This window comes from Lampris incognitus, chromosome 17, assembly GCF_029633865.1.
Source record: "Lampris incognitus isolate fLamInc1 chromosome 17, fLamInc1.hap2, whole genome shotgun sequence".
In the NCBI taxonomy this organism is placed as follows: domain Eukaryota; kingdom Metazoa; phylum Chordata; class Actinopteri; order Lampriformes; family Lampridae; genus Lampris; species Lampris incognitus.
In genome coordinates, this window is record NC_079227.1 from 21,382,441 (window position 1) to 21,407,353 (window position 24,913).

Here is a 24,913-nt window from a genome sequence, read left to right on the forward strand (position 1 = left end):
TTAATATCGTCCATCCATTATTCGAACAGCTTATCCTGCTCTCAGGGTCGCGGGGGTGCTGGAGCCAACCCCAGCAGTCACTATTGATAAATATCAGATTTGGAATTTGCTTGTACTTTAATGTTTTGTCATAAAATAGGGAGAGCTTTACAATTATAACTAATAAAATATGTTTATGTACGTCTATAATTGATCATGTGCCTGTCGGGAAGCTGACATCAAGTCATCTCAAGTGACCAGTGACCACAGGGACAAAAAAATCCCAGTTTTTACTTATCTTTTGTCTGCAAAATATGTAATGTATAAATGATAGAAATAACTAAGACATTAAATTTACCCGCTGAGTGGAAAATATGAGTAGAAAAGCTGATCGCTCACACATTGTCAAGTTGAGCAGACAACGTTTCCACTTGGTGGCGGTACGCGCTAGCAACACTTCTCAGCATCAGCTATCGTGAGGGAGGAAGAAGAGCCAAGCGCACACAATGCATAGCACGGCTGACAAGGGTTGTGTCTCTGAAATTGTCCACGATAAAATTTCACTTTATTGGAAACTTGTAAAGGGGCAACACTAGAGCCGTGCCGTTTTTCCTCGTACGTATCTGCACACTGGACGCAGAAGAAATCGCGTTGACCGGAAACGTCGGCGAACACGTCCAACTTCTCCTAAAACACTGGATTTTACAGTCGGGGCTGCATGAAGGAACTGCCCGGCCCGATGGGGGCTTGGCCGACACCCTGGTCCACGGAACTCAAGATCGAGGCTTTAATATGCGGGCCTTAGCTATTTTCTCCATAACGGAGGGGAAAGGAAGAGAAATGAGCGTGTGAAGAAGCGACGCGACGATAATACACGGATGACTAGTCCCGAAACAGCATATTTTTCACACGTCCTCTCCAAAGAATCGGTAGTTTCGTGTCCGTGGATTAGCTAGAGCTAACAGCGGAGTGGCTAACTGGAGTGCTAACGTTACGTCTTTCTTTTGATGTCAGGCGAATTCAACCGTTTGTGTCGGCCCGTCAATATTTGGCAGGACAGAAAAATGCTGTTCACACAGCTTGTGTTTTTATCTGTATTTAGGTAGATTTATTCTCACCTTGTCAGTAATATTCATAGCTGTTTTGAGAATATAGTTCTATCCTTACATAGCTAACTGAATATATTATGATGCATTGAGAGAGCAGTGACATGCTAATCACCTATCCAACTAAGCTAAGGCTACTTGGCTAACGTTGGCAGGACAGGGAGGAAACAACATAACACAGATATGCTAGGTAGAGGCAGCGTTTACTGCGCTAGCTCAACAACAAAAGATCCAGTTAATTTTGATTTACAAGGCTTTTGCTTGTCAGATTGAGATCCGATCTCAGCAGTTGGCCCTAATAACACATCTCATCCGTTTATTTATACGAAATCATGCCACGGCCACTCGTCAATTAATGTCAGATATTTAAGTTTCTAGCCTCGCTAACTGGCTAACGATATCGTTTTGCTAACAGGAAAATTGATTGTCAGTCGAAATCCCAGACATTGTAGAGACAAGGGTTGCATTGAGTGGTGTCAAGGTTGATTTGAGTTTCTTTTTTAGATCCACGCAGAGGTCATTTAGCTCGCTTTGTCAGCAACATACACTTGGCTTTTTGTTTACATACGTTTATTTGGTTGTCGGCTGATTTTCCTGCTAGCAAGCTAATGCTAGCTCTCTACGAGACACAATCAGCCATGTCCTGACATATGTAAATGTGTCGAACATGTCATAATTTCTTCCGTGGATCGAAGATTGCTTTTGGATGCGTTGAAATGACACTCGGATATCGCCGTAAGAAAGGCACTGATGCCAAGACACTGTCCTCTAAGGAAGCTAAATAATAGATAGTGGTACTATTAACGCCATTTTAAACAGAGGCTCTTGTGAGGGCCTGTGTGGTGGTGGTTCGTTTGCGGTTTGGTGCCTTCGAGCGGACCGGGACTTGAGCAAAGTGCCTTCGGTCTGACAGGAGTGGAGAGAAGGGGGGGCAGTTATATCATGGAGGGTCCGAGCCGGAGCAGTGGATTCAGACAGAGCAGACGGTCCCGATCGCAGCGCGACAGGGAGCGGCGGAGGAGAGTCGACCTCGCCGAGCAGCGGGCCACATCCCTGTCCTCGGGCTCCGATCATGAGGCTTGTGGGACCAACTCTGTTCTGGGACCCGGTGGGAGAGAAAGCCGGCCTGGGTTCGGGAGACACAGGCCTCCCCGTCGGAGGAAGAGAGAGTCAGTGTCGTGCGAAGAAGACATAATCGATGGTTTCGCAATTGCGAGCTTCATCAGCCTAGAAGCCCTGGAGGTAAACGATGTTCCTTCCTTTGGTATTGCAGTTTTTTTTGTTTTTTTGTTTTGCACCTGATCACTCCTGATTTTTTTCTTCCACACACAAGGCGGTAAACCCAGCTCTAAATAATTTACACACAACAGGAAGCAGTGTCTCCTCCGCAAATGAATCGCTATCATTTCCAATATATCGGAAGAGAAATTTTGGTCCACTTGATGCAGAAGTGGTTAGGGTTACACAGATGATTGGTTCAACAATTTTCTGTTGTCCAGTGTTTTCCCAACCCAGTCCTCAAGGTCCCTGTGTCCTGCAGACTTTCACTGTAACCGTGCATAGGTAGACCTGTTGGTACCTACTCAACCAGTCAGCATTTAATTGTTTCAAATTTGGCACACCTGACAAATACTGTAATATGATTGATTGCAGGACATAAGGGGACTTGAGGACTGGTTTGGAAAACACTGCTGTTGTCTTACTTATAAAACAACAATTGACATGTATAGAGATCATAACTGATCGCAGTGAGATCACAACTTTGCTTAATATTATTTTTCAGCTGTTTCTTCCAAACCATCACATCGAAATACCCCCTTTTCATAAAGTAAGAAAAGGCTGAAGGTTTATATCCAAGTAATTCTAACACTACTCACATGCACAGGTAGTCCGTTATACTGCACACGCTGGTACATCTCCCGATGGTCTTTTGCAATACCCCAGTCATTCATGCACGGATAAAATTAAGTGGTCACTAAAATGCTAAAAGTTGAAGTGAATGAGAGTAGGTCACAGTGCTATTTCATAACTTTTTATGGTTGGTTATTTGGCTTCTGAGGACTCTCAACTTGATTTGACGTGACGCACTTGATTATGGAAGGGATGGCTCAGAGTAGATGTCATTGGAACCAAACACAAATAGGGGCAGGGAACATTCAGTGTTTCATGGCTTCCAAAAATCATTATTAAACATTTTGTTTTTAGAATACCTGTCGTTCTCGTGCCTCAATGTCAATTGTCATTATATTAGAATCCAAATTTGACTAGTTCCTTGTGTCAGTTTCCCACAATGTGTTAAGAGCCCAGCTCCGGTACCATTGGTTGGATAAATGGTCCAGCACATCACAGCAGTTTCAACAGTGCAACAGTTGTAACGAGGAATAGCACCCCAAGCCTTACAGATGTTTCAAGGAGAGCTGATTGGCACCTTGGGAAGAGAATTGGACCTCTAATGGTGGCTATCCTCTCATGCAAAGTGCAATGTGGATATCTAATGGCATTTCCTTTTGACCAAATGGGGAAATGCATGCACTGTAGCAGAGCAGGGAACCTACCTATTTGTCCAGGGGCAATTGTAAATACACATACAACTGCTGTATACTGGATGCAAATTATTGCTGTTATTATTGTGGTTGTAACATAGGTATATAATATAATATGTAGTTGAGAGGTGGATGGTAGGTGAATATATAGTGTATATTTTTGGTATATAAGATAATATAGTGTGAATATATAGTATTGTATATGGGCATGATGGGTTGTGGAGTTGTGGTATTGATATATGGTAGTGTATGGGCAATATAGTATATAAGCAATATGGTATAATATATGGGCATAGAGTTGTTGATTATTCAACCATAACAAAACTCTGTATAGTGGTGACATAACCTGTTGTGCGTGTTGTTCTGTTTATTTCTTGTTTGTTTTTGGGTTTTTTTTTCTCTTTTTTGTGAGTGATGTATGCAAGCTGCTGTGAACTGGAATCAAATTCCTCTTGTGCATAGGCACACTTGGCGAATAAAGTTGATTCTGAAATTGGCTGGTAAAACCTCAACTCCAGCCACTCTCACTCTTGAATCAACCATCTTGGCTTTTACAGTACTAAAGAATACCTAAAATATGGCTGATTACTTACTAGATAGTCTGATGTAATAATCTTACCACAAAGAAAAAAAGTAGCAATACTCTTAGTTTTCCCTGTGGAAATTAAGCAATGTTGGGGGGCGGGGTGTCACCAAAAAACTTCAATAACGCTCTTGTACACAAAAGATGATTTTGTTGATACATTTTCCAATTTAAACTTTTGATAGATTAGATGTCATCATCAGGTTATATATTTGCTTCTGTTGACCTTGACCCTACCATTTCTAGAGTATTTTACTACTTGCAGGTACCCACATATTTCCATAAAGTTGCTCATATTAGTTGTCACTACAGTAAAACTCTTTTATTTGAGCATAAGACATCCATTTGGAACAGATTACCAAATGAGCATAAAAAACAATGAATAAAAGCTTTCTATCAGTTGTGCGATGTCATTGATGTTTCTTTGTCATTGCATACAATAAATAACCACAATTGTACAGTGTTTTTGAATGTGTGCATAACTGTTTAATGGCTTGAAAATGTCTGCATTTGTATTTCTGTTAAGCAACTATTTCACTTCATCACCAATTCCCCTCCTGATCTGTTAGTTCAGGGAAGTTCTTGTTTACGGTTTGAATGATTACTTAAGTAGACTTCATAAGTACAGGGAAACTATAATTTCGGTTTATCGGGAACTTAATGAAGTCACAGCCTATGATGAATGGCATCTGCTGTCATTTTCTTGTATATCAATGGATGACTACACATGTTTTGATTTGTCTTTTTCCCTTCTTCATCCAAGATGGACTGCTCTCTAAAGCCCAACCAACGTGCTGCTATGCTGATGGGAAGAGGGAGCAAGAGGAAGAGAGGCCCAGAGGAGAACGGTGGAGGGCCGCTTTCAGAACCTGAGGAAGGAGCCCCACCCAGCTACTCCCGCAGTTGTTGGAACAGGAATAGAAAAAAGAGGAGAAAGACAGACGTAAAGGTGTGGCAACGCGATACTGCTTCGACCTACCATGGGCTTTTCTGTTTGGATTTGTTCTACTGTTAAACTTGTCATGTTAGGCACCAAACTTGCTCTTAGACAAACGGATTTGCTTCCATGTCTAAGATTAGCCTATATGTTTCTTTATGGAGCATCTTGCTGCTGACTTGTGTATCACAATATTGAAATAATGTTTGAGAATAACCAAGTAAAATGGATTTTTGTGTGTTAACAAAAAAAACTTACTGTCTTGTATGAGTGTACTTACATTATAAACAGGAAGAGATCGGATAATAAAATAAACTTTATTAAACCCTGTAGATGAATTGGGTTATAAAGCAACAAGCACACTCAAAACTTTGCAACTCGGGCTGTCCTGAATACCTTTTTTTGGGCTTCAAATATTCGGGAAAAGTACTCGAAGGTATTTGAAACTTCGCGGTGGGGGTTTGACTTTTTGGACATTTGCAAAACTAGCTGGATTGTGTCTAGATGGTAACCCTAGATTTGTGAAATTTGCAGGATCTTTAACCCAACGCTTACCTTGCGCATGTGCGAGAGTTTCATAAATCTGGGGTTACCATCTAGACAAGAGCAACTAGCTATAAGTCACATCCTATGACATTGCATTGGGTGTAGAAGAGACGAGAGCAAGCATGCTGCGTTCACGTGGACACTAGATGTCATTGTCGATGAGAGCAGGACGGTAAAGTCAAATGACACCGGCAAATTATTTCGACAAAGGTAGACTGCGCTGCCAATCCAAAGTTAAAATAGGTAGTTTTTAAATTTCTACACAAAGATAAACATTAATTATGTGGTGTGTGTTTTATTGAATATAATTGAATAAAACCAACACAAATTTTGTAGGATATTTTTTTTCTGCAAACAATACAACATCATCATAGCAACTCATCGTCCTGTGCATTTTTTTTTTTTTTTTTTTTTTAATGTTCTGAGGATTTATACTGCCTTGTCGAAAAATGAAGCGTGAATCGACAGCAGTCTAACCCTAACTTCTCCTAAACATGTGCGGAACCGTTAAGTAGCACATCTGGATAGGTAGCACATATCAACAGAACACTGGCTACATCATGCAGTTTGTTGTTTTTCCCGTGCCGTATTGCCAACTGCCGTTTACCATTTCCCAGAAAAAGAAAATCGAATACTGATTTTGCCATCGATTACCATGGCGATGATTGAAGTATTCGGGTCAGCCCTATTTGCAACAGTGTTGGTTTAAACGGAGTAAAAAACAAAAGCGCTGCAGTAACAGTTCTAGTGTACAAACTACAATCCAGAGAGTATTCATAATATAGCACATAACATAGTGTGATCTTTTCCATATTAAAATTTTCTCATTTAGCAGTTTTTTTTTCCCGCAGAGCCACTTATAATCAGCAATTGGCAGATATGTATCCCTCAGTATCAATGCCCTATTAATAACCAATGCAGAGACAAGACAATTAATGCCAGCGTTGTAAATGAAAATATCCTTCCTACAAGTATCAATATAATATCCTACCTAATAGTCATAAAAATAAACAGCAATTAACAATAAATATAATAAAAAATCAGGGCTTGATTTTACAAGTTGGGGTAAGCATAAAAATTAAGTGTACTAAAAATGTGCAAAAACAAAGCAAGCACAAGCAGCATGACTGACTGCTAAGGTGTACAACTTAGTTTGGTTGCACTGTTTTCGTGTGGCTTCTTTGAAGTGGGGCTTGATACTTGCTTACAATCAGGCAAGCTAATTTGACCTTAAAAATTATAAATTCGCCTTGTTAAAGAACAGACACCATAATCAATGTTAGTTTTTCCGTTTACAGTCTGCAGTCTTATTTAGGACTCAACTGAATACCATTTGACATGATATTATGTGTTAATATTATTTTAGGGCGCATTGGGGCTCCCTTTGGAGACCGGCTATATTGTAAGTTTGATTTCTAACATTGTCTAATTAAGTACATCTGTCCTACTTATATGCTTTATCTCCACAAACTACAGTGAGCATGATGTGATGTAATGACATCTATTTTGGTTTTGTGCAATATGTATAGCAATTGCCTCAAACATTGTATGTTGCCAGCAACGTTTCTGAATCAAAGTGTCTTTCTATTCTCTTTCAGTGTGACACTGAGAGTGATTCAGGAGATAAGGTGTGTATTGTTTGCCTCCAGTCTTAGAAGAAATATTCATGGTGGTTAACTACTTGGTTTCAATTTTGTTAGTACACAATGGACAGGCATATGACAATTTTTTTTTAACTATGCTTGTCTTGTACAGTGGTAAAATAAAAAAAAAGATTATAATGTGCTGTACATCTGAAGTGTTGACTAACTGCATGATATTTTGAAATTTAATTCCAACCATAAATTTTTTGTTTTTATTTCATTTTAGGCCTCTGACAATGACATGGAACCAGTGTTCACAGTGAGCACCAGGAAAGGTAAGGGAAATTCATTACTCCACCAGAAAAGGCTCCAGTCCTGTTTTTTTTTTGTTGTTGCCCCCATTGCTTCACATTTATGCAACAGTGAACTGATGTGTCAGTCAATGGACCTTCATCAAGCTATATTTAGATGTGTTTTCTTGACATCTTAATGGAAAATTAGAAGGGGAGCTGGGATTCTGTCCTTTCCATCCCTGTATTATTGCATCTGAATCCAAGGCAGTACTCAGTTTTTCATACACCTGTTGCAAAAATGAATTTGATTAATCAGGAATTGCAGATGTTACTGTGTGCAGTGAAGCCATCTCTAAGGTCAATCTTTTGGTATTCTGTTGCACTAAGGGAATTTATGTGCTTCTCCAGTGGGTCTGTATGTCCAGAAAAAGACATTCGCTCACATGCCAAAAGGGGAATTATGTTATTTGTTACATCATGACAGGAATGAACTGACACCTTAACAGTGAGACCAAGCGCTTGTTAAGTTATATAGCACATCGCTCCCTGTCTCCTCTCACTACCAACTTTAGTCTTGTGAAGGAGATATGATATAAATAGTAATATACTGTCCCTCTACCTCCTTTAGTCGGTGAACCCATCCCTGTGAGCATGGCTTCATCTGTAGGCAAAAGCTGCCCTTCTCTACCTTCTCGTTGTGGTGGGGTCTCCCGGCTGATGGTCACCCCGAGTGTATCTGGCCTGGAGCGCAGTCAGGAGAGAAGCCTGGAGCCGCCTTACCCAGAGCCCGTTTCTTCTTCTACCTCTTCCGCCTCCTTCTCTTGCCTACCTGCCCACTCTGCGGTTACGGCCACAGCCACAGTTACCCGGCCCAGCTTACCCAATGGTGGCAGCAGCCTTCATAGCCGCCACGATCCCAGTCCCCCGCTCTCCAAACACAAGCCTTTCCTTACTTTTCCTGGACGACCTCACTCCATCTACAGCATGGGCATCAGCAACAGGTCTGTTCTGGAAGAGGACTGCCATCAAATTAGCTTATACTTAATCATTCACATGAAAGGGTTGTCATTTGTAAATGTTTTACCTTTTTTTATTTCTACTTTTTTTTTAAATTTTAGAAACAGCACTTCAGTCAAACCCCCATCATCTGCTGCTTCTTCCTCATCCTCCATGCGTCCCCCCACTCCCTCTACCAGTATGTCACTTAACAGAGGCTCAGTATCCTCAGGGCCCCTCCGACCCCCATCACGAGCCAGCTCTGGGACCCTATTCACCTCTTCACCTGGCCTGCCTCCTCCTCCGCCTCTACTACAAGTTTCCAGCCACTCAACAGCAGCAGGTATAGTCAGTGGCAATGTTATTTCAATATATTTGCCAATATATTTGCTTTTCTGTATTGTGTGATATGAACATTGCATAGGTTTTAACTTGGGGTGTAGGAGCAGGCCCAATTGACCTTTTGCAAAGTCCCGCCCCCCTTAGTTACTGTTGCTATGCCCTTCAAGCATTTCAGAACCATCCAGGAAGTAGCCGGAAAACACCAAAATATGAAGGAAGAAATCAGCGCATTCCCAGAGAAAATAAGTGATGTATTTTGGAGTAATTCATCCTTAATATTGTCCCATGAAAGGCAGAATGGGCTACAGTATGTGGTGGCGGGATACATTCAGAATATTAAAAGTAAAACTGACTTGCGTGGACTCCGGGCTGCCGGGTGCGACTGTAATTGAGCGTAAAGCTTACCGGTCACAATCAAAGAATGAGAAACCCCATCAACTAATTCTGAAACACATTGTGGACCAATTGTGCTCTTGCACTGTAAAGTAAGTTACATATTTCAGCTATTATTGGTATATTTTTGATAATCCATTGTCCACATCACCATATTGTAGTGTTGATTTTGGCCGAGGTTCCCCATAGTGTTCTTTTATCCAGGCTTTTTCGGGGGTACTGTATGGGCTCTTGGGGGTCGCAGGGCAGCCAGGGACATGCCCCGGGGCCGGGGGAACCGCCCCATGATTTAAATTTTTTTTTTTTTTTTACCTTCGGACCAGAACCGGTATTTTCAACAAAATAAGGCAAACGAGATGCCCCCGCGGGCGGGATGACTTTCCCGAACGACCGATCCCCATCTGGAGCTCAGAGTGGGAGAAACGTTTAAAATAGGCCGGATATGAGGAGGTCAGACTGGCCAGAGACCATCCCAGCCGACCCTCCCTGCGGGTCTCTATGCTCTGAAATGAAAGGTGGAACCTGGCTAACCTGTGACTAGCATAACAAAGTTATGTTAGTGGGCTAGCTATCATTAGCTATCATTAAATTAGGTGTCTCTGGATACAGACTAAGCTGGTTACGTTCATCAGGTACATTAATAATGTTATTTTGTTAGTTAGTAATATGTTGATATGTTAATAATGGTAATAATCATTGTTTGGGTAAAAATAACAGTAATAATACGTTAGCTGTATTAGCTAATATCAATAATAGCTAGTAGCAAGGTGTCTGTGAATGTTCTCATTCATCCAGGCCATGGTTATCCAAAGGAATTCAATCAAGTGCAACTGGACTTGGTATATATCCATGAAGACATTTCGCCTCTCATCCAAAAGGCTTCATCAGTTCGTGCCTTTCTGACTAGACCAAGCTAGTCTGACTGGCTGGTGGTGAAACTCAGATATTTATCCTCTTTGGAGTTGTTATCAGCTAGTAGCAAGCTAGTAACAAGCTTAGCTTGGAGCAGACGGGTATTTTTGTTGATTTTGGATGGATTAAACTAGCCATGGGGTCTGCTATCCTGCGAAATCTATTGCCGACATTGCGCTTCTTGCATTCTGGGTTTCGGGAAGGGAAAGAAAATTACACCCCCTCCAAACTTTTCAGATATCTAGTATACGATTTGCAGATCCCATAGGCACACCGTTTCAGCATTTTGCTGTGTGTTTGAAAGCTTGACGGACCTCCCTCACATAGAAACCGTTGCTAAGGTAGGATTGGACAAGCACCGTTCTGGGGCGGTACTTTGCGAAAGGTCAATTCAGCTGTTCGCATGTTATAGTCACATATCTGTTTTTTAGACCTTAGCTGAGCTCACCGAACAAACTTAACTCTGTCATAGATAAACCACACCCAGACTTCTACCTGAGGTTCCCAGCATATGTTTTCTCCTGGGTTCTTTAACTGCTTTTATTTTTATTTGTAAATGTGAAAGTAATATGTTTAAGAGGTAGTTAATTTTTTTTATGAGCTGATGACTTGTTGGTATGACCTCAGGGTGGTAGAAGTGATTGCCCTGATAATAAATTAAATAATAAACCAGATGACGGATACACTTGGTGTGAGGGAGAAAATTACATGTTTTCTTTCTTCTGGGGAAAAATACATGTTATGATCAGTGCCCCAGATTTGACCACGTAATATAGAGGCATCAAAGTCACCAAGAATCATATGATGCAGGCGACACACATTGCGTCCAGTGTGTTAGACCAATAAAATATGATCCAAGTAGAAGAGCAACACGCTAGCCTTTGCCAGCTAAACTCTGGGTAGACTGTGTAAACTCTGTTGTATTCTGTAAATTGTGTAAACACAATATCCATTGCACTTTGTCTGTCTTGGGAGAGAGAGCCCTCCTCTGTTGCGCTCCCTGAGGTTTCTTCCTATTTTTTCTCCCTGTTAAAGGTTTTTATTTTATTTAAAAAAATTTTTTTTAGGGAGTTGTTCCTTATCCGATGTGAGGGTCTAAGGGCAAGATGTGTTGCTGTAAAGCCCCTTGAGGCAAATTTGTAATCTGTGATATAGGGCTATACAAATAAAATTGACTTGACTTGACTTTGGAGAAGCTGGGTCAAAGTGTTCCACTACAGCACTGCCATCTTCAGACCCCCCGTACCATCATTATTCTTCTCTTACTCTCCACTCCTTTTTTGCCTTTTTATAAATGTGAGTAGGGAGAGATTTGCTAAGAGAGTGTTTCCTTAATAAGTAAGAGTTCCTTTGTCAGTTTTTTTTGTTTTTTTTGAAGGAAGAGGTTTATTAAGGAGATTTTTCCACTGCAGCTTGGTTGACATAGGTGGTAAATTATGCAGTAAATATAATATGTGGGTGCCTGGTGGTGCAGCCAGCATTCCAGCACTGAGGTTCATGGTTTGAAGCTTGGTGTAATGCCTTTGACTGGACCAGATATCGCAGGGAACACAGTTGGCAACACTCCTGGGTAGGGGGCTGGCAGCAATGTATCCCATCATTGTAAATAGTTACTCCTACAGTTGGTGGGATGTCTGTACAGCTGCAGTTGTATCGTGAGAAATGGCATAAGCCTCCGCGTGCGTCACATTCCCCCCTAGAATCCTGCAGTTGGCAGGTGAAAAGAAGCAGTCAGTGTCTCCATGTGTAACTTCTAATGCTGTATTATTCTAAAATGTCTTCTTCTGATGGGCCTTGTCTGCAATCTTCAAATCTGTCACTTTTTTACATGTGCTCCTCTTAGTTGCATGCCATGAAAAATACCCTAGATACTAATGAATTTTAAGGATGACATGACCATTGTCGTCATTCTTTAGTATTCTTCTCAGGACCTCATTATGGCTATTTTTGTTGAATATTTTTTAATGAAAATCCTTTTCCTGACACCCTCCCTCTACTACAGACCAAGATTTACTGCGTCAAAGTTTAAACTCTCACTTCCTGGCCTCTCAAGATCGTGAAGACAGGCGCAGTGTCCCTGGGGCTGAGAGCAACACACCCGGTGCAGGCCGGTCCACCCCTGGTGGTCCATCAGCATCAAGTTCTACCCCAGGTTCATCAGGCAGGACGTCTCAGAACCAGTCCAACATCCAACCCCTGGCCTTCCAGTTCCATCAGCACAACCACCAGCACCAACACACACATACACACCAACACTTCACACCTTTCTTGCACCCCACAGCTACTGCACCACCCCTGGTAAGTTAATGATACTGCTGAGCATTTTGAATTCTAGTGCAAATTAAATCTAGAAGGCATTCTGTTGAGAAGTGAATTAACCCACTTGGTCTTTTGTTTCTAGTTTGATAAGTATGCAGGCAAGATGGACGGGCTGTACCGACACACTGTAAGTACTTTGTATAAAGCTTATTCTGATCCTACAAATAGTGATAACAAACTGATGAAAGGATACATTAAGGCTGAGAATACATTATTTAAAAAACAACAGGAACTTATCATAGGATTGTTGTAACTACCAAATTTAAGGTCCTTACAGACTTTTTAACCTTTACCTCTCAGAAAGTCTCTAAAAATAGACAATCAGGTCTGTGATGAAGATGAATTTTATTTGTACAATAGAGGATAAAATAGCAGTGGGTAAAACCACCATAGATTTGACTGGGCAATTGAGGAAGAAACCCTAATGGGGATCATTTTAGATTATCAAACAATAAAAATGTTCTAAAACTTCCATGACAGGATTTACATTGTTTTTATGCACAACTTTAATGAGATATTGAAATAAGATAGGTTATATCTGCACATTTGTCGCACAGAGCTGGTCATCAAGCATTCTCTTTCTGTACCTTTGTTGTTGCTGTAGTTCTTCCCACAATACCCTCCTCCATCAGTCCCTGGTATCCAGCCTGTGATTCCTCCCGCTGGGCCTTTCAGCTCTCTGCAAGGAGCTTTTCAGCCAAAGGTGAGGAGAATAACTCTTACTTGTGTATATCAGTTACCAGCATCAGTTACCAGTGAGAGGAGACTGATAATTGTTGCATTCTGCCTGTGAAAAGGATGCTGCCTACTGAAACCAACTAATGATCAGATGACAAAGAAATAGACTGAAAATGCAAGGTCTAAACACAAAAGTACAAAAGAGCTTTTAACACCATCCCCTCTATGTTTACCTCCTGTTGTACCATATCTTGATGAAGTTGGTGAGGCGTACAATGATGTTGAATGTGATATTTGGAAGAATAAGCCACACTAGATGCAAGGTGGTTAACCTGATGTAGTTGTGTAGGTTGGTTTGTTGTGGCTGATGTATTGTGCTGTGTTTGACAGCCTCTTGTCCCTCAGGGAACGGGTCCTGAGATGACCACTCGACTTGGGGTTGTGCCTCACCACCTGCAGCCCAAAGACCCCAGGGTAAGAACTACATGCTCGCCTAGAGATAGACATTGTGTCAGGCAATTATGATAGAGACTGGACATAATTAGTTTGTGGACATACTGATATGCCAGTTGAGGCAATGATGTGCAACCAGATGGGCCTAGTCAGTGCAGTAAAGAGTGAAACGCTATTCCTGAGTGAAACTTGTTGCTTAAAAGTGGCTTTACGATTCTGTTCTCTTGTAGCTAACTGATCCATTTGGGGCATCGTTGAAAGTCAGTAAAGTAAGCAAAAACAGATGCTTTTGAATCCCTTCGGCTCCTTAAGTCTTTCAGCCTATGATAATTTTCTCACTGCTTCACTCACTCTTTGCACTAACCACATTTCAAATCTTGACTGCTGCTGATCTAGTCTATGCCCTTGCACACCAAGTTAGATATTTCAGAAACAGAATTTATTAGAATTGTATATATGCTTGTTTTTCTCACCCATGAATGTCCTGTATGCCTAAATATGCTATTTTCACTCTCACACCCATTTTCTTATATCCCTGAACATATACTGATCACCAGTATGTGACCCCGTCTCTAACTGGAAAAATCTAACCTCTCGGAGACGCTAAAAAATATATTTTTGTGCAGCTTGAAGTGATGACATCTGACTCTGTGTGCAAAGGCTTTAAAGTCTTTAAAGGCAGAATCCACAAATAAGCGGAGTAAAAGTTATATTCTTTGTGAATTGCAGAAACCTGGAAAATGGTGTGCTATGCATGTACATGTGGCCTGGATGATTCTAAGCCATCAGAAAAAAGTAAAGGTATGTGTTTGTTTGTTTGTTTCTCACAGTAAGATATTGACTGTCTTGATATGTTAATGAATAACATTTAAACATGTTTACGTTTGGGACACATGATGTTTTGACATTTACTATTCAGTTTTGACTGTTGAATTAAAACCAAGTTGAAAGATGGTATGTTCCTGAATGTGCTGGTTTGAGTTTCATTAGGTCACATGGCATTGATATATTGTTTTAAACAACACAAAAACTTATTCATTATTGTGAAGTAGTATTTCTGCAGACCTGAAAACCTGCCTTTTTCTGAGGCACAGGTTTTTTATCCAACAGCAGCACAGTGTTCCGTAAACACCAAAATAAAAGTTTGAGTTTCTTTTTATTTTCAAATAAAAGCCTCTGCACATCATCTGTCAATGAACTCTTCTGCTTCAGATGATGCAAGCTGAACCTCACAAGCTGGACTTCCGTAGTGATTTGCTGGCCCGTATTCCTGGAGCTGGAAGTCTGGGCCCTCTGGGTCCCCTGGGAGGAGGCCTCCCCCCTACACATGAGCTTACCAGACCTGCCAGTCTATTCACAACCACAGGTATGTGTGTGTGTGTGTGTGTGTGTGTGTGTGTGTGTGTGTGTGTGTGTGTGTGTGTGTGTGTAAATGCTACTCAATTTATTAAGAAATTATAAAATGTATTAATTAATCCAGGAGAGCAAAGATGGTAGGTACTGTACTCTGACAATCATCTATGGGAGCATCTGGCTAGGTGGAAAACTATATTTTATTCTAATTATTTTATCTAATATTTTACAAATAATTCTTCTATTCATTTTGGTGCACCATACTATTAGATCAAATCATCAAACATGCAAGCTGGTAAAATACCCAAATTAAGCCCTACGCTTAAACAAACCAGAGTTTATACAGAATACAAGCTCAGAAACCATAGAAAAGTTTCAAGGTTGTCATCAAGAGGCAGATCAATTTGTCTTCGAGCATTTAATGCTAAATTGCTCCAAGTCATTCAGTGCACAGTAGTAAGCATAGGGGCATCATTAAGTGATGTTCCCTAGGGTACCAAAGTTGCCAGGATCACCTCAGATTATGAACCCTGGGGACATTGCTGATAGTGAATACTTCACCTCTGTCAGTGACACTTGTCAAGGCTCTGAAGCACCACTAAAACCTCTGACCCTGATTCTTTGCTTCCTTGTAGACATTGAATTCATATGTTGTGTACGTTCTGTCTGGTCTAATCCTTTTTATTCTATTCTGCTTTTTACATTTCTGTGTGTTTATTCTACTCTGGCTCTTTTTACATTTCACAGCACATTTTTTTAGTTCTGCAGATATTTTGTGTTAGATAGGACAAGGCAACAAAAACCATTGCCAAGATAATGTCCAATGCACACATGGAATGGTGGGGTTAAAAAGAGCAAATGCTGAGACAAAATGTGACCACTATAGCCAAATAAGGTAGACGTATTAAGAACCCTTTCTTGTTTGGTACTATTGTTCTTATAACAAAGTCATAACAGTATTTAGGACTGGGAGTATTTATGTCAGGGACTGGTAGACTTGGGTGTTTTATGTTACCAAAAGCTATTAAAAATATATATATTTCAAAAGATGGAAGAATATTTCAAGATGGAATGGCAATTGTAGTTATAAACAATAACTTATGTAAGTGAAGAGTTCTAGAGAACAGTTTGTTTAAAAGTTCATTAATTGGTGATTTAGACCTGAAAAGGTTGCTGTGTAATGAATATGCATGTGTTATATGATAGAATTGTATTTGCTGACTTCCAGTTCTTGTATTTTGATTTTTATCTTGTCTTCAAACACCACACCACAGATTTTTTTTCCCTTGTTTTGTCTCATTTTATTTTCTGCTTTTAATATAATTTCAATATCCCTGAACTTTGAGAAATTCTGTTGTGCTTTCTGAGACACAGTGTAGTTTGCAAGAATATCTCAGTGCTTTTGATTAGATTTCTTATGACTTTATTTTCCCCTTTTTTTCCTCAGGTGGAGTCAATCCGTCCTCAACTCCTTTTATTCCTCCATCAACACCTCACTCCTCTTTCCTCACTCCAACAGCACACTTGGGTAAGAGATGGCTTCAAAAGGCCCATCTGTATACCACTTGCACCCCTATCCAATATCTGTCACTTTCATGCACCCACTCAGGTTTATACTTTGAGCTCTTATTTTCTGAAGACCAAGCAAAGACTAAATAATTGCTTGGCTCATTTAGAAACTCAGCCAATTAAACTAATTTACATTGAGGGTCATTGATACAAGAAGCTTTGACATTTGCAACGTAGTGTATCTGTCTAACTGAGGAGAGGCATTAGAAGAGAATACAGTTTGCATTGTAGCTAGAATTGCGATGCAGTGAAGCTAATATTAAGGTTATTTTGTGTTTTTATCTATATGATTACATTAAGTCATTCAGAAGCTTTGACAGAGCTTTCTGTAAGTACGTTAATGTTGATGTTTGTCTGTGTGTGTGTTTTAGATCCATATGGCCGCTCACCTCCCTTTACCCCACTGGGAGCCCTGGGCTCTAGTGCCTTTGGAGGACTTGGCAGCCCAACTCTGGGTTAGTCTAAAACAGCTGTCTCCTTGTAACACAAGAGTTAAATGCAAGTCACATTGCCTAGTAATGGCTACGCTTATTATTTCAATTTTAAAAGAATACTTTTAAGTATTGAATGAAATGTCCTTGTTATAGCAGGTGGCTCTGTGTTTGGCCACAAGGACTCTCCAGCCACTGTGGTTGGGGGCTTATCAACCTCGAACCATCATGATCCATGGAATCGGCTACATGGGGGCCCTCCTGGGTTCCCTGCTGGCCCCAGCTGGGCTAAAGGTGCCGACAAGAGGGACGATAGAGATCGAGGGAAGGATGCGGACAGGAGAGACATCCCTCACATTAAGGATGAAAAGGACAGGTACAGCAGTCAGCTTCATTATGGCTCTCTCTCTCTCTCTCTCTCTCTCTCTCTCTCTCTCTCTCTCTCTCTCTCTCTCTCTCTCTCTCTCTCTCTCTCTCTCTCTCTCTATATATATATATTACATGGTGATGCTGGTTGCGTTGCTCAGGTCCTGGGCTGTTGCGGTGGCGTCTGGACACTGCTTGGCATCCTTCTCATCATACTCTTCATATATTTTATAATTCCATTATAATTCTGTTATCCTCTTTCAGTGTTGTATTCTGTAAATTGTGTAAACACAACATCCATTGCACATTGTCTGTCCTGGGAGAGAGATCCCTCTTCTGTTGCTCTCCCTGAGGTTTCTTCCTATTTTTTCCTCCCTGTTAAAGTTTTTTTTTGTTTTAGGGAGATGTTCCTTATCCGATGCGAGGGTCTAAAGACAGGGTGCTGTGTTGCTGTAAAGCCTCTTGAGGCAAATTTTTGATATTGGGCTATACAAATAAAATTGACTATTTAAGTACCAGTATTAAAGTTTTCAAGTTTCCATTTAGTGGGAGATCATTCCTCCCATTTTTTTTTTGTTATACTGAAATAGATTCCTGCCTGATTGGTTTGACATTAAAAATTAATTTTATTATCAGGAAATGGTGACAATACATGTAATATGACATTCATGAAATTGCTTCTTGTATTTTGCAGAGACAACATGCTGTATGGGCGGCAACCTGTAAGAATGTCTCCGGTTGCCCTTGCCTTCAAACCACGCAGTAGCACCCCAGTCTCTCACATCAACGGCCACAGCAATGCCCTTGCAGGGAGCAGTGGGCATATTGAGGACCTGGCTCGCAGTGTGAACAGAGACAGAGACCGTGAGCGAGACAGAGATGGGGATAAGAGGCTGCTGCAGACAATGTCTTCAAGGGGGCCTCCTCTTGGCTCTTCATCTGTAATAGCAGACAGAGACAGACCACGGTCTTCCTCATCCTCTGTGCTCACCACTCCCCCACCCTCCAACCGCTCTGCCCCATCTCCCTTGGACCTGTACCCCCGCCAGCAGCCCTCCTCAGCACACAGCCTCCATGGTGAACCCTCCCACTCCTCCTCCCAAAGAGACGGCAGCCTTCCTGCTTCGTCCTCGGCTTCTGCCACTGTCACCTCTCTGTCTCAGGGCAAGAAGCCTGATCGGACCACAACCCCAGTTCCCAAACCCCCTTTGCTCCTCCCGCCCGTCAAAGTCAAAGAGGAACGGAAAGAGGAGCCAGAGCACATCCCCATCACCCTGCAGGCTCCCCCAGCCCCCAGCCACAGTTTTGAGCGGCCCAACAGCCGTCACCACCACCCTAGCTCTGGTACCCCCTCCTCCTCTTTGTCACTGACTCCAACTCCTGGTGTTCCCATCCCCCCACCCACCCCTCACCCTCCTTCCCACCATCATCTCTCCCTGCTTGAGCGTACTAGGGCAATTGAGGCCTATTTGGGGAGCACAGCAGGGGCTGGAGGACTCGTGATGGGTCCAGGAGGAGAACGATTCCCCCACAGTCATGCCCAGGGACCGTCCCAGGCCCCCCACAGTTTTACCTGGGACCCCTGGAGGGAGCTGGCTGCCCAGCAGCAGCAGCAGCAGCAACGAAGGGAGGTGATGGCCCTGCGGTCAGACCCCCACCTGGCACTGCGCTCCGACCCCCATCTGGCCCGGCTAATCCAGCACCAACATGCTCAGCGCTTCCTGGAGGCAGAGAGGGCTGCGGCTGTAGCAGCTGCAGCAGCTGCCACACCTCACCACCCTCAGACATCTACCTCTTCTGCCTCCACCTCTGCTGTCCGGCAGGAGTTTGGCCTGATGGCCCACCACTTTGATCGCCCCCCCCAGCTTGGACCTCCAGGTGGTGGGTTAATGGATGAGGAGCAGCGAGCTCAGATCCTGCGGGAGGACTTTGAACGAGCTCGCTACTTTGGGATGCACCCACACCCGCACTTATCCACCGGATCTCACCTGCCGAGCCCCTCCCATGCTGCTACTGCCACCCACCTGGACCAGCTTCACCCAGGCCTTCTTTCCCACCCACTCCCTCCTGGAGCCTCTGCCACTTCCCAGCACCACCCGGGCCTTTACTCCCGTCTGGGACCGCTTCACTCGCACCATGTGCCCAACGGTATTTTGGCCAAGACCCCTGCCGGCTTGGTGGGAGCTCTTTCAGTGGGGGCACCTCCTCCCCTCATTCCATCAGTGACCAGCCGGTCGTCCACACCTCCCCGGAGCTCCAGACTCGGAGGGCCAGGTGAGCTTGCTCTTTATGGTGCCCATAAGGATGGGGAGTCCAGATAGTACAAGGACAACACTGTGGAGAAGATGAAGGGAAACCTAAGGATCACTGTGCTGCTCTCAATCTGCCCCCCCCCGACCCCTAAATTAAAAAAAAAAAAAAAAAAAAACAACTACTAAGCCCAGCCCATCCATGCACACAACCAGACAAGGTTCCAGACCCTACAAAAAGGGTGATCATGATTGGCTGGATTACAGTAGGGAGGGAAGAGCAAGACTTGTTGGTGTGACATGGAATATTATTCCCAATGGTTCTATCAGTGCAATTTAAAGGTACATGTTTTCTGTGCATCCTTGTGTATTTTTTTTTAATTTCATATTGGCTCTTGGTAAATACAAAACACACTTAGCTGTATGAAGAGGCAGAGGACAACTTTTTTTTTTTTTACCAGGCTAACTATAATCCATGCTTTTAAGCAAGCCTTTTCCAGTTGGATTGGAAATGACAGCTAGAGGGATGTGCACTTTAAGTACACATTAAGGATTCATTCTCCCCTCTTTAAGTCATGGGGTATTTTAAAGCCGTCTTCTGCATAAATCAAACCTGATCTGCTATTGTGGATGAGGGCTTCAGAAATATAGTGGTAAAGGAGTTTTTCGCTGTTCGGTTTTGTCTTTTGTCATTGTGAAAAGACAGTAGATTACTGATGAAACATATGAGCTATAGAAGATCAGTGAGCGTCGGTACCTCAGTTCTCTGCTTCACCCAAAAAACAACCCCCAACCCTCAACTTCACCACTTAAGTGATATGAGATTTTCCACCTTTTTTTTTGGATTATTATTATTAAAGAATGAATGGCGAAATGAACTGTGCTACATTGTGTGGGTGGACACAATTCTTTTGAACTTCCTGTAACTGTTTCCCATTCTCCTCTGACTCAGTATATGAGCAGGACCAGATTATAGTAGTATAGTGAAAATGCCTTTGTAATTATTATTCTTAACATTAATTATCTTCTATAATAATAAATATATTCACTGTTATGTTATTTGTCATTGTTTCAGGTATCAACCAGTACTCTCTCCCCAGGTAGTAATAAGTTCTTTCAAATCATGCAAAAGACAAAGCAAAAGGCTTGCTTCACAGAAAACTTATGCTTGTGAACTTTTAAGCCACAACCATTGCAACCTCTGGCCTCTTCAAGGATCTCTGACCTATGACTTTATTATGCTGAGAGGGAGGTTTGCGTGTGTGTCGTTGGTGGTCTGTCACATCATATTTGGAACAACAGGAGCCTTGTTTGTTGAACTGCAGAGATGTTTCATCAGTTAAGATAAGTTATATACATGGAAATGAGGAACATCTGCTGAAGAACTGAAAAGTAAAAGGACTTGTGTCAAAGGACAACTGGACAGTGGGTATACTGAGAGGAGGAAAAGACATTGGGTCGATTATTTTAATATGACCATTTTATACCTTTCAAACCCCTTCCCCTAGAGACCACAAAGATTAATTATTAAATGAATTGTTGTTTACTCAGTTGTGTGTGGGTCTTATTTGTTTGAATTTAAAAGTGGCGCACTGATTCTGTGGAACAAAGTAATTATGGGGTTTTTGTACCTCAGATGAATTAATCCCCCATCCCCACAAGACCTCCGTGTTTATTTTATCTGACAAACGAAGATGAAACGGGAAAGATGTCCCCAACACACACAACTGCAATATTAGGATTGTTGCGAATAGGATTGGGCTGTATATGCCTCTATTCACGCACTTGATAATGGGGAGAATAAGTGGTGAGCTGTTCAATGCTTTTTTGTATTCCCTTGACTCTCCATCTACTCTAGACGGTTTTGATCTTTAACTTTCAATTATCCATAAAAGTTTGTTTTCACCCGTCAGAACATTATATCTCCATGTGGATTTATAGGACAAAGGCTGACACGGCAGAGCTGAGCACACTACGAAGATAACTGACTCGTGACAGTGAGAGCACGGTAACATTGAATATAATGATAATAATAATAATAATAATATGACAGTGGGCGAGGCAGTCTAAGCTGTGTGAATGGAAATAAAAAGACGAAAAATTGTTTCGCGCTATAAGAAATGCATGCATAAGGATTTGCGGGTATGTGTGTGTAGAATAAAGGCCACAAAATTTCAAGTGGCGCGCTGGACGATGTATCGCGAGATTACGCTGAGTTGTGTCAATTTGTCAGTAGCGCTCCGCCACCATTTCGCTGCGTAAAGTCTCCTCCCCGCAACCGCTACATTCTGCGCCGAACCCACTCTCCCCCGGTCCGTATTTTAACTTCTTCCCACAGACCTACTTGTACCTCGTTGGGTACCGGGAGACAGTTTGGATTACTAGCATTACGGATTGAGTGGGATTTTACGCGGATGACGACTCCTTCAACGAGAATTTAGTAAAAGAAAATCGGTCGGAAAATTCAGGTAGGTGGGAATTTAAGATGGCGGCCTTGAGAAGGGGGGGCATGGAGGAAGTGTAAGGGGGGTCATTGAAGGGGGGGGTAAAGTAAAGTGACAGTACAAGATTGCTGTATGTCTGGCTTTTCGCTTCAGACAAGATCAAAAATAACTTCTCAGTACGCTGTTAGAACTGTGGAGTAAACATTTAAAAGGGCAGCGATATCAACCAAATTATAAATCAAATGTTGATTAACTCTTAAGATCACTGGAACGTTTTCGTTTCCGTCACTGCTAAAGAGGCAGCTTTGTGGTACCTCGACTCCCCCCCCACCCCCTTCCGAGTCCCCCTTGCAATCGTTGCAAAATTTATATGGAACTTTATAACACTTGTTTTATTTTTCTTGAATATGCTCCGTGATTAGGCGAGTATTGATAATCAGTGACATTGGTATTTTTTAATATATAGTTATATATACAAAAATCATAGTTTGTGGATTGACCCCACACAATGACGTCACGAGTGATTGTTCCCCCCTTAGTAGTGCACGGAGAAGCGGGTTATTTTTTTTGCTACTTTTTCGGATGTTTTGCTGCAAATTTAAAGCAATTTATCAAATGTGCCGGCCTAAACGGTCCTCCAACAAGCAAGGCAATTACATAACTGCGGGTGGGATTTGGGCGCCTGCGCAGGCAATGAATGCAACCTACCAACTCTTGTAGCTGGCTAGTTAGCAATCCTTCTGGCGGTGCCAGCCGAGACGTGTATAATGCCATTGTACAGGCTGGCTCACTTAACTAGCCAAACCAAAAACGTAAACCATTGACGTTAGCGTCCCTAGTTTGCTGTCCTTTAACGGGAAACGTGATTTCCCAGCCTCTGGTTTCATGACCGGTTTCAAGCGTTTGACATAAGAACATAAAGGCGACAATTGCTAATATTGCGCAACTAAAGTAGAGCGATCGAATTGAAGTAAAATCTCTTATCTCACGAAGGCTAACGTGATGCTTAAGTTCATGTGGATCCCACTAGCCATAATGAATTACAATGTGGATTGATGGGTGTTTGTAATGAATGACTCCAGGCCCGCACGCTTGGTCGCCGGCTTTAGCTTGGAAACGCATGCTGCAGCATTCTCAAAGTCGTCAAGCGGCGACTGGAAGTCACTGTACTGCATCTGGGCAGCTCATATCGTCTCTCATGGGCTTATTGAATTGTCGCTGCAACATACTCAAAACAGATCAACATAAATAGCCAAGTCAATGCTAGCATCAGCTAGCTTAATATAGCCGTCTAGGCTCTTGCTATTCGCGTGACGTGAGGGGTTACTTGCCTTCCCACTCATAATAATGTTTTTGTTTACTAATAAGGCACATAATGGAGCATTATCTAGCTTTTCTATAGCGCGATGTTTAGAATGAACCTGTTAACCTAATGCAGCCAGTGTGCGCAGCCGGACCAAAAATACACTTGCGAATTTGGAGCAATGAAAAAGTGATGAGATATGTGGTAACGGGTGATTTCTTGTTTCTTAAATGAACCATGTTACGAACCAGTTTTATTTTTTCTCATCAGAACATGTGGAAGAGACCTTAATGTCAGCATCCTGGAAGTAGAAAGCACAGAGGATCTGTGTCTCATATCACAGACAGGTGAGAAGTTGTTGCTCAGGAAAGATACTAGGCTCTTCTAAAATGCATGCATGTCAAACAGTCGTTGCCAAGTGCTTGAGAGAGATGCAAAAAAGTGAAAGGGAACGAAAACTCACCAACACATTGATGTAAGATTTTTTGTGGTGTGTTTCTGGACTTTCAATCAAACATTGCCTTTCTTTTGGAAGTTTTTCCTTTCAGAAGTCACCCACAATAAAGTCTGCAGAGGCTAAATACGTAGCCCTTCACATTTTCCCACTTTACACCGCTGGAAACAGTCAGCTCCATGTGTATTTTGTTGAAGGGCGTATGTGCTACTTGTAGCCAGTGCTGTGTTACACACTATCTTGCTTGGTATATCTCATTGTTTAAAATAAAAACTTTTTTTTAAACTCCTGCAATTACCTTATAAACATTTGATTGAAATGTACATCAACCTTCAGTGTTGCTGCTTGGATTTCATTCTGATTTACTTTGCTTTTATAAACTTTCTTTGGTCAGGATTTTGGCTATGAAGTGCATGTGTTTATTGCTGTGGCTAGAGTGGGAGAGCTGGGAAGACAAGAATATCTGCTGTTGAGAAAAAAAATCATAGGATGTATCATATTTGGCTCAAAGGAAAATGAAACACAGACATTGTGCCTCCATCCCCCCAAAGAGATTTTTGTTCTATTTCTTCTTCCTCCACTTGCCCCATGTCAATTTGTAATGAATTTTACACCTGACCCAGAAATTATATTCACATTGTCTTGATGCATGCTCAAAACAGGGAGTCAAAGAGGCCATCTTTGTTAAGAGGGAACAACCATCCCTGAACCCGGGGGGGGGGGGGGGACTCTAAGCAAAGAGTACATCTGTCGCCATATTACAATGCTGTGATTGCAAACATTCCCAAATCCTCTGTGAATGTACACATGGCCATTGAAACTCTAGTTAAGGGTCACACCCACATTTGCATATGAAACTGGTCGTTGGTTTCAGTCGTTATGCAACTGTATTATTTATAAGGGGTGGGGATACCTGCAGTCAGTTTAGACTGAAGAGGTCACTTAGTTGAGTGATGAAACGTATCTGTCAATAAATGTTGTACCCAGATGAACTGATTCAACCTTCTTTGATATATTCACATGGTGTGTCATCCCACAGGTGCAGTGTATAGCCGGGGCAGCACAGAAGAAGGAAACTCAC

The 24,913-nt window shown here is 42.0% G+C and overlaps 1 protein-coding gene and 1 long non-coding RNA gene across 7 annotated transcripts; both read left to right on the forward strand.

Moving 5' to 3' along the window:
* The first annotated feature begins 483 nt into the window (after positions 1-483).
* Positions 484-21,160, forward strand: fbrs (fibrosin). 6 transcript variants are annotated; one of them, XR_008811852.1, is made up of 19 exons: positions 484-2,327; positions 4,975-5,160; positions 7,061-7,096; positions 7,293-7,322; positions 7,564-7,612; positions 8,199-8,571; positions 8,689-8,909; positions 12,216-12,511; positions 12,615-12,659; positions 13,137-13,235; positions 13,601-13,684; positions 13,894-13,932; positions 14,393-14,464; positions 14,876-15,029; positions 16,464-16,544; positions 16,957-17,040; positions 17,173-17,392; positions 18,077-19,973; positions 20,707-21,160. XR_008811852.1 is itself a non-coding variant. In XM_056297517.1 (18 exons), exons 1-18 carry the CDS (start codon positions 2,028-2,030, stop codon positions 19,701-19,703), a joined length of 3,996 nt encoding a protein of 1,331 aa, XP_056153492.1. In that variant the 5' UTR covers positions 484-2,027; the 3' UTR covers positions 19,704-21,160. The 6 variants fall into 6 exon arrangements, 5 of the variants coding, with proteins under 5 accessions (XP_056153492.1, XP_056153493.1, XP_056153494.1 ...); XM_056297517.1 differs by having other exon boundaries at positions 18,077-21,160; XM_056297518.1 differs by having other exon boundaries at positions 17,176-17,392; positions 18,077-21,160.
* A 742-nt stretch (positions 21,161-21,902) lies between these two features.
* LOC130127044 (uncharacterized) lies at positions 21,903-24,913 on the forward strand. The gene is made up of 3 exons (XR_008811791.1): positions 21,903-22,099; positions 23,649-23,725; positions 24,872-24,913. It is a non-coding gene; the product is annotated as an uncharacterized LOC130127044 (long non-coding RNA).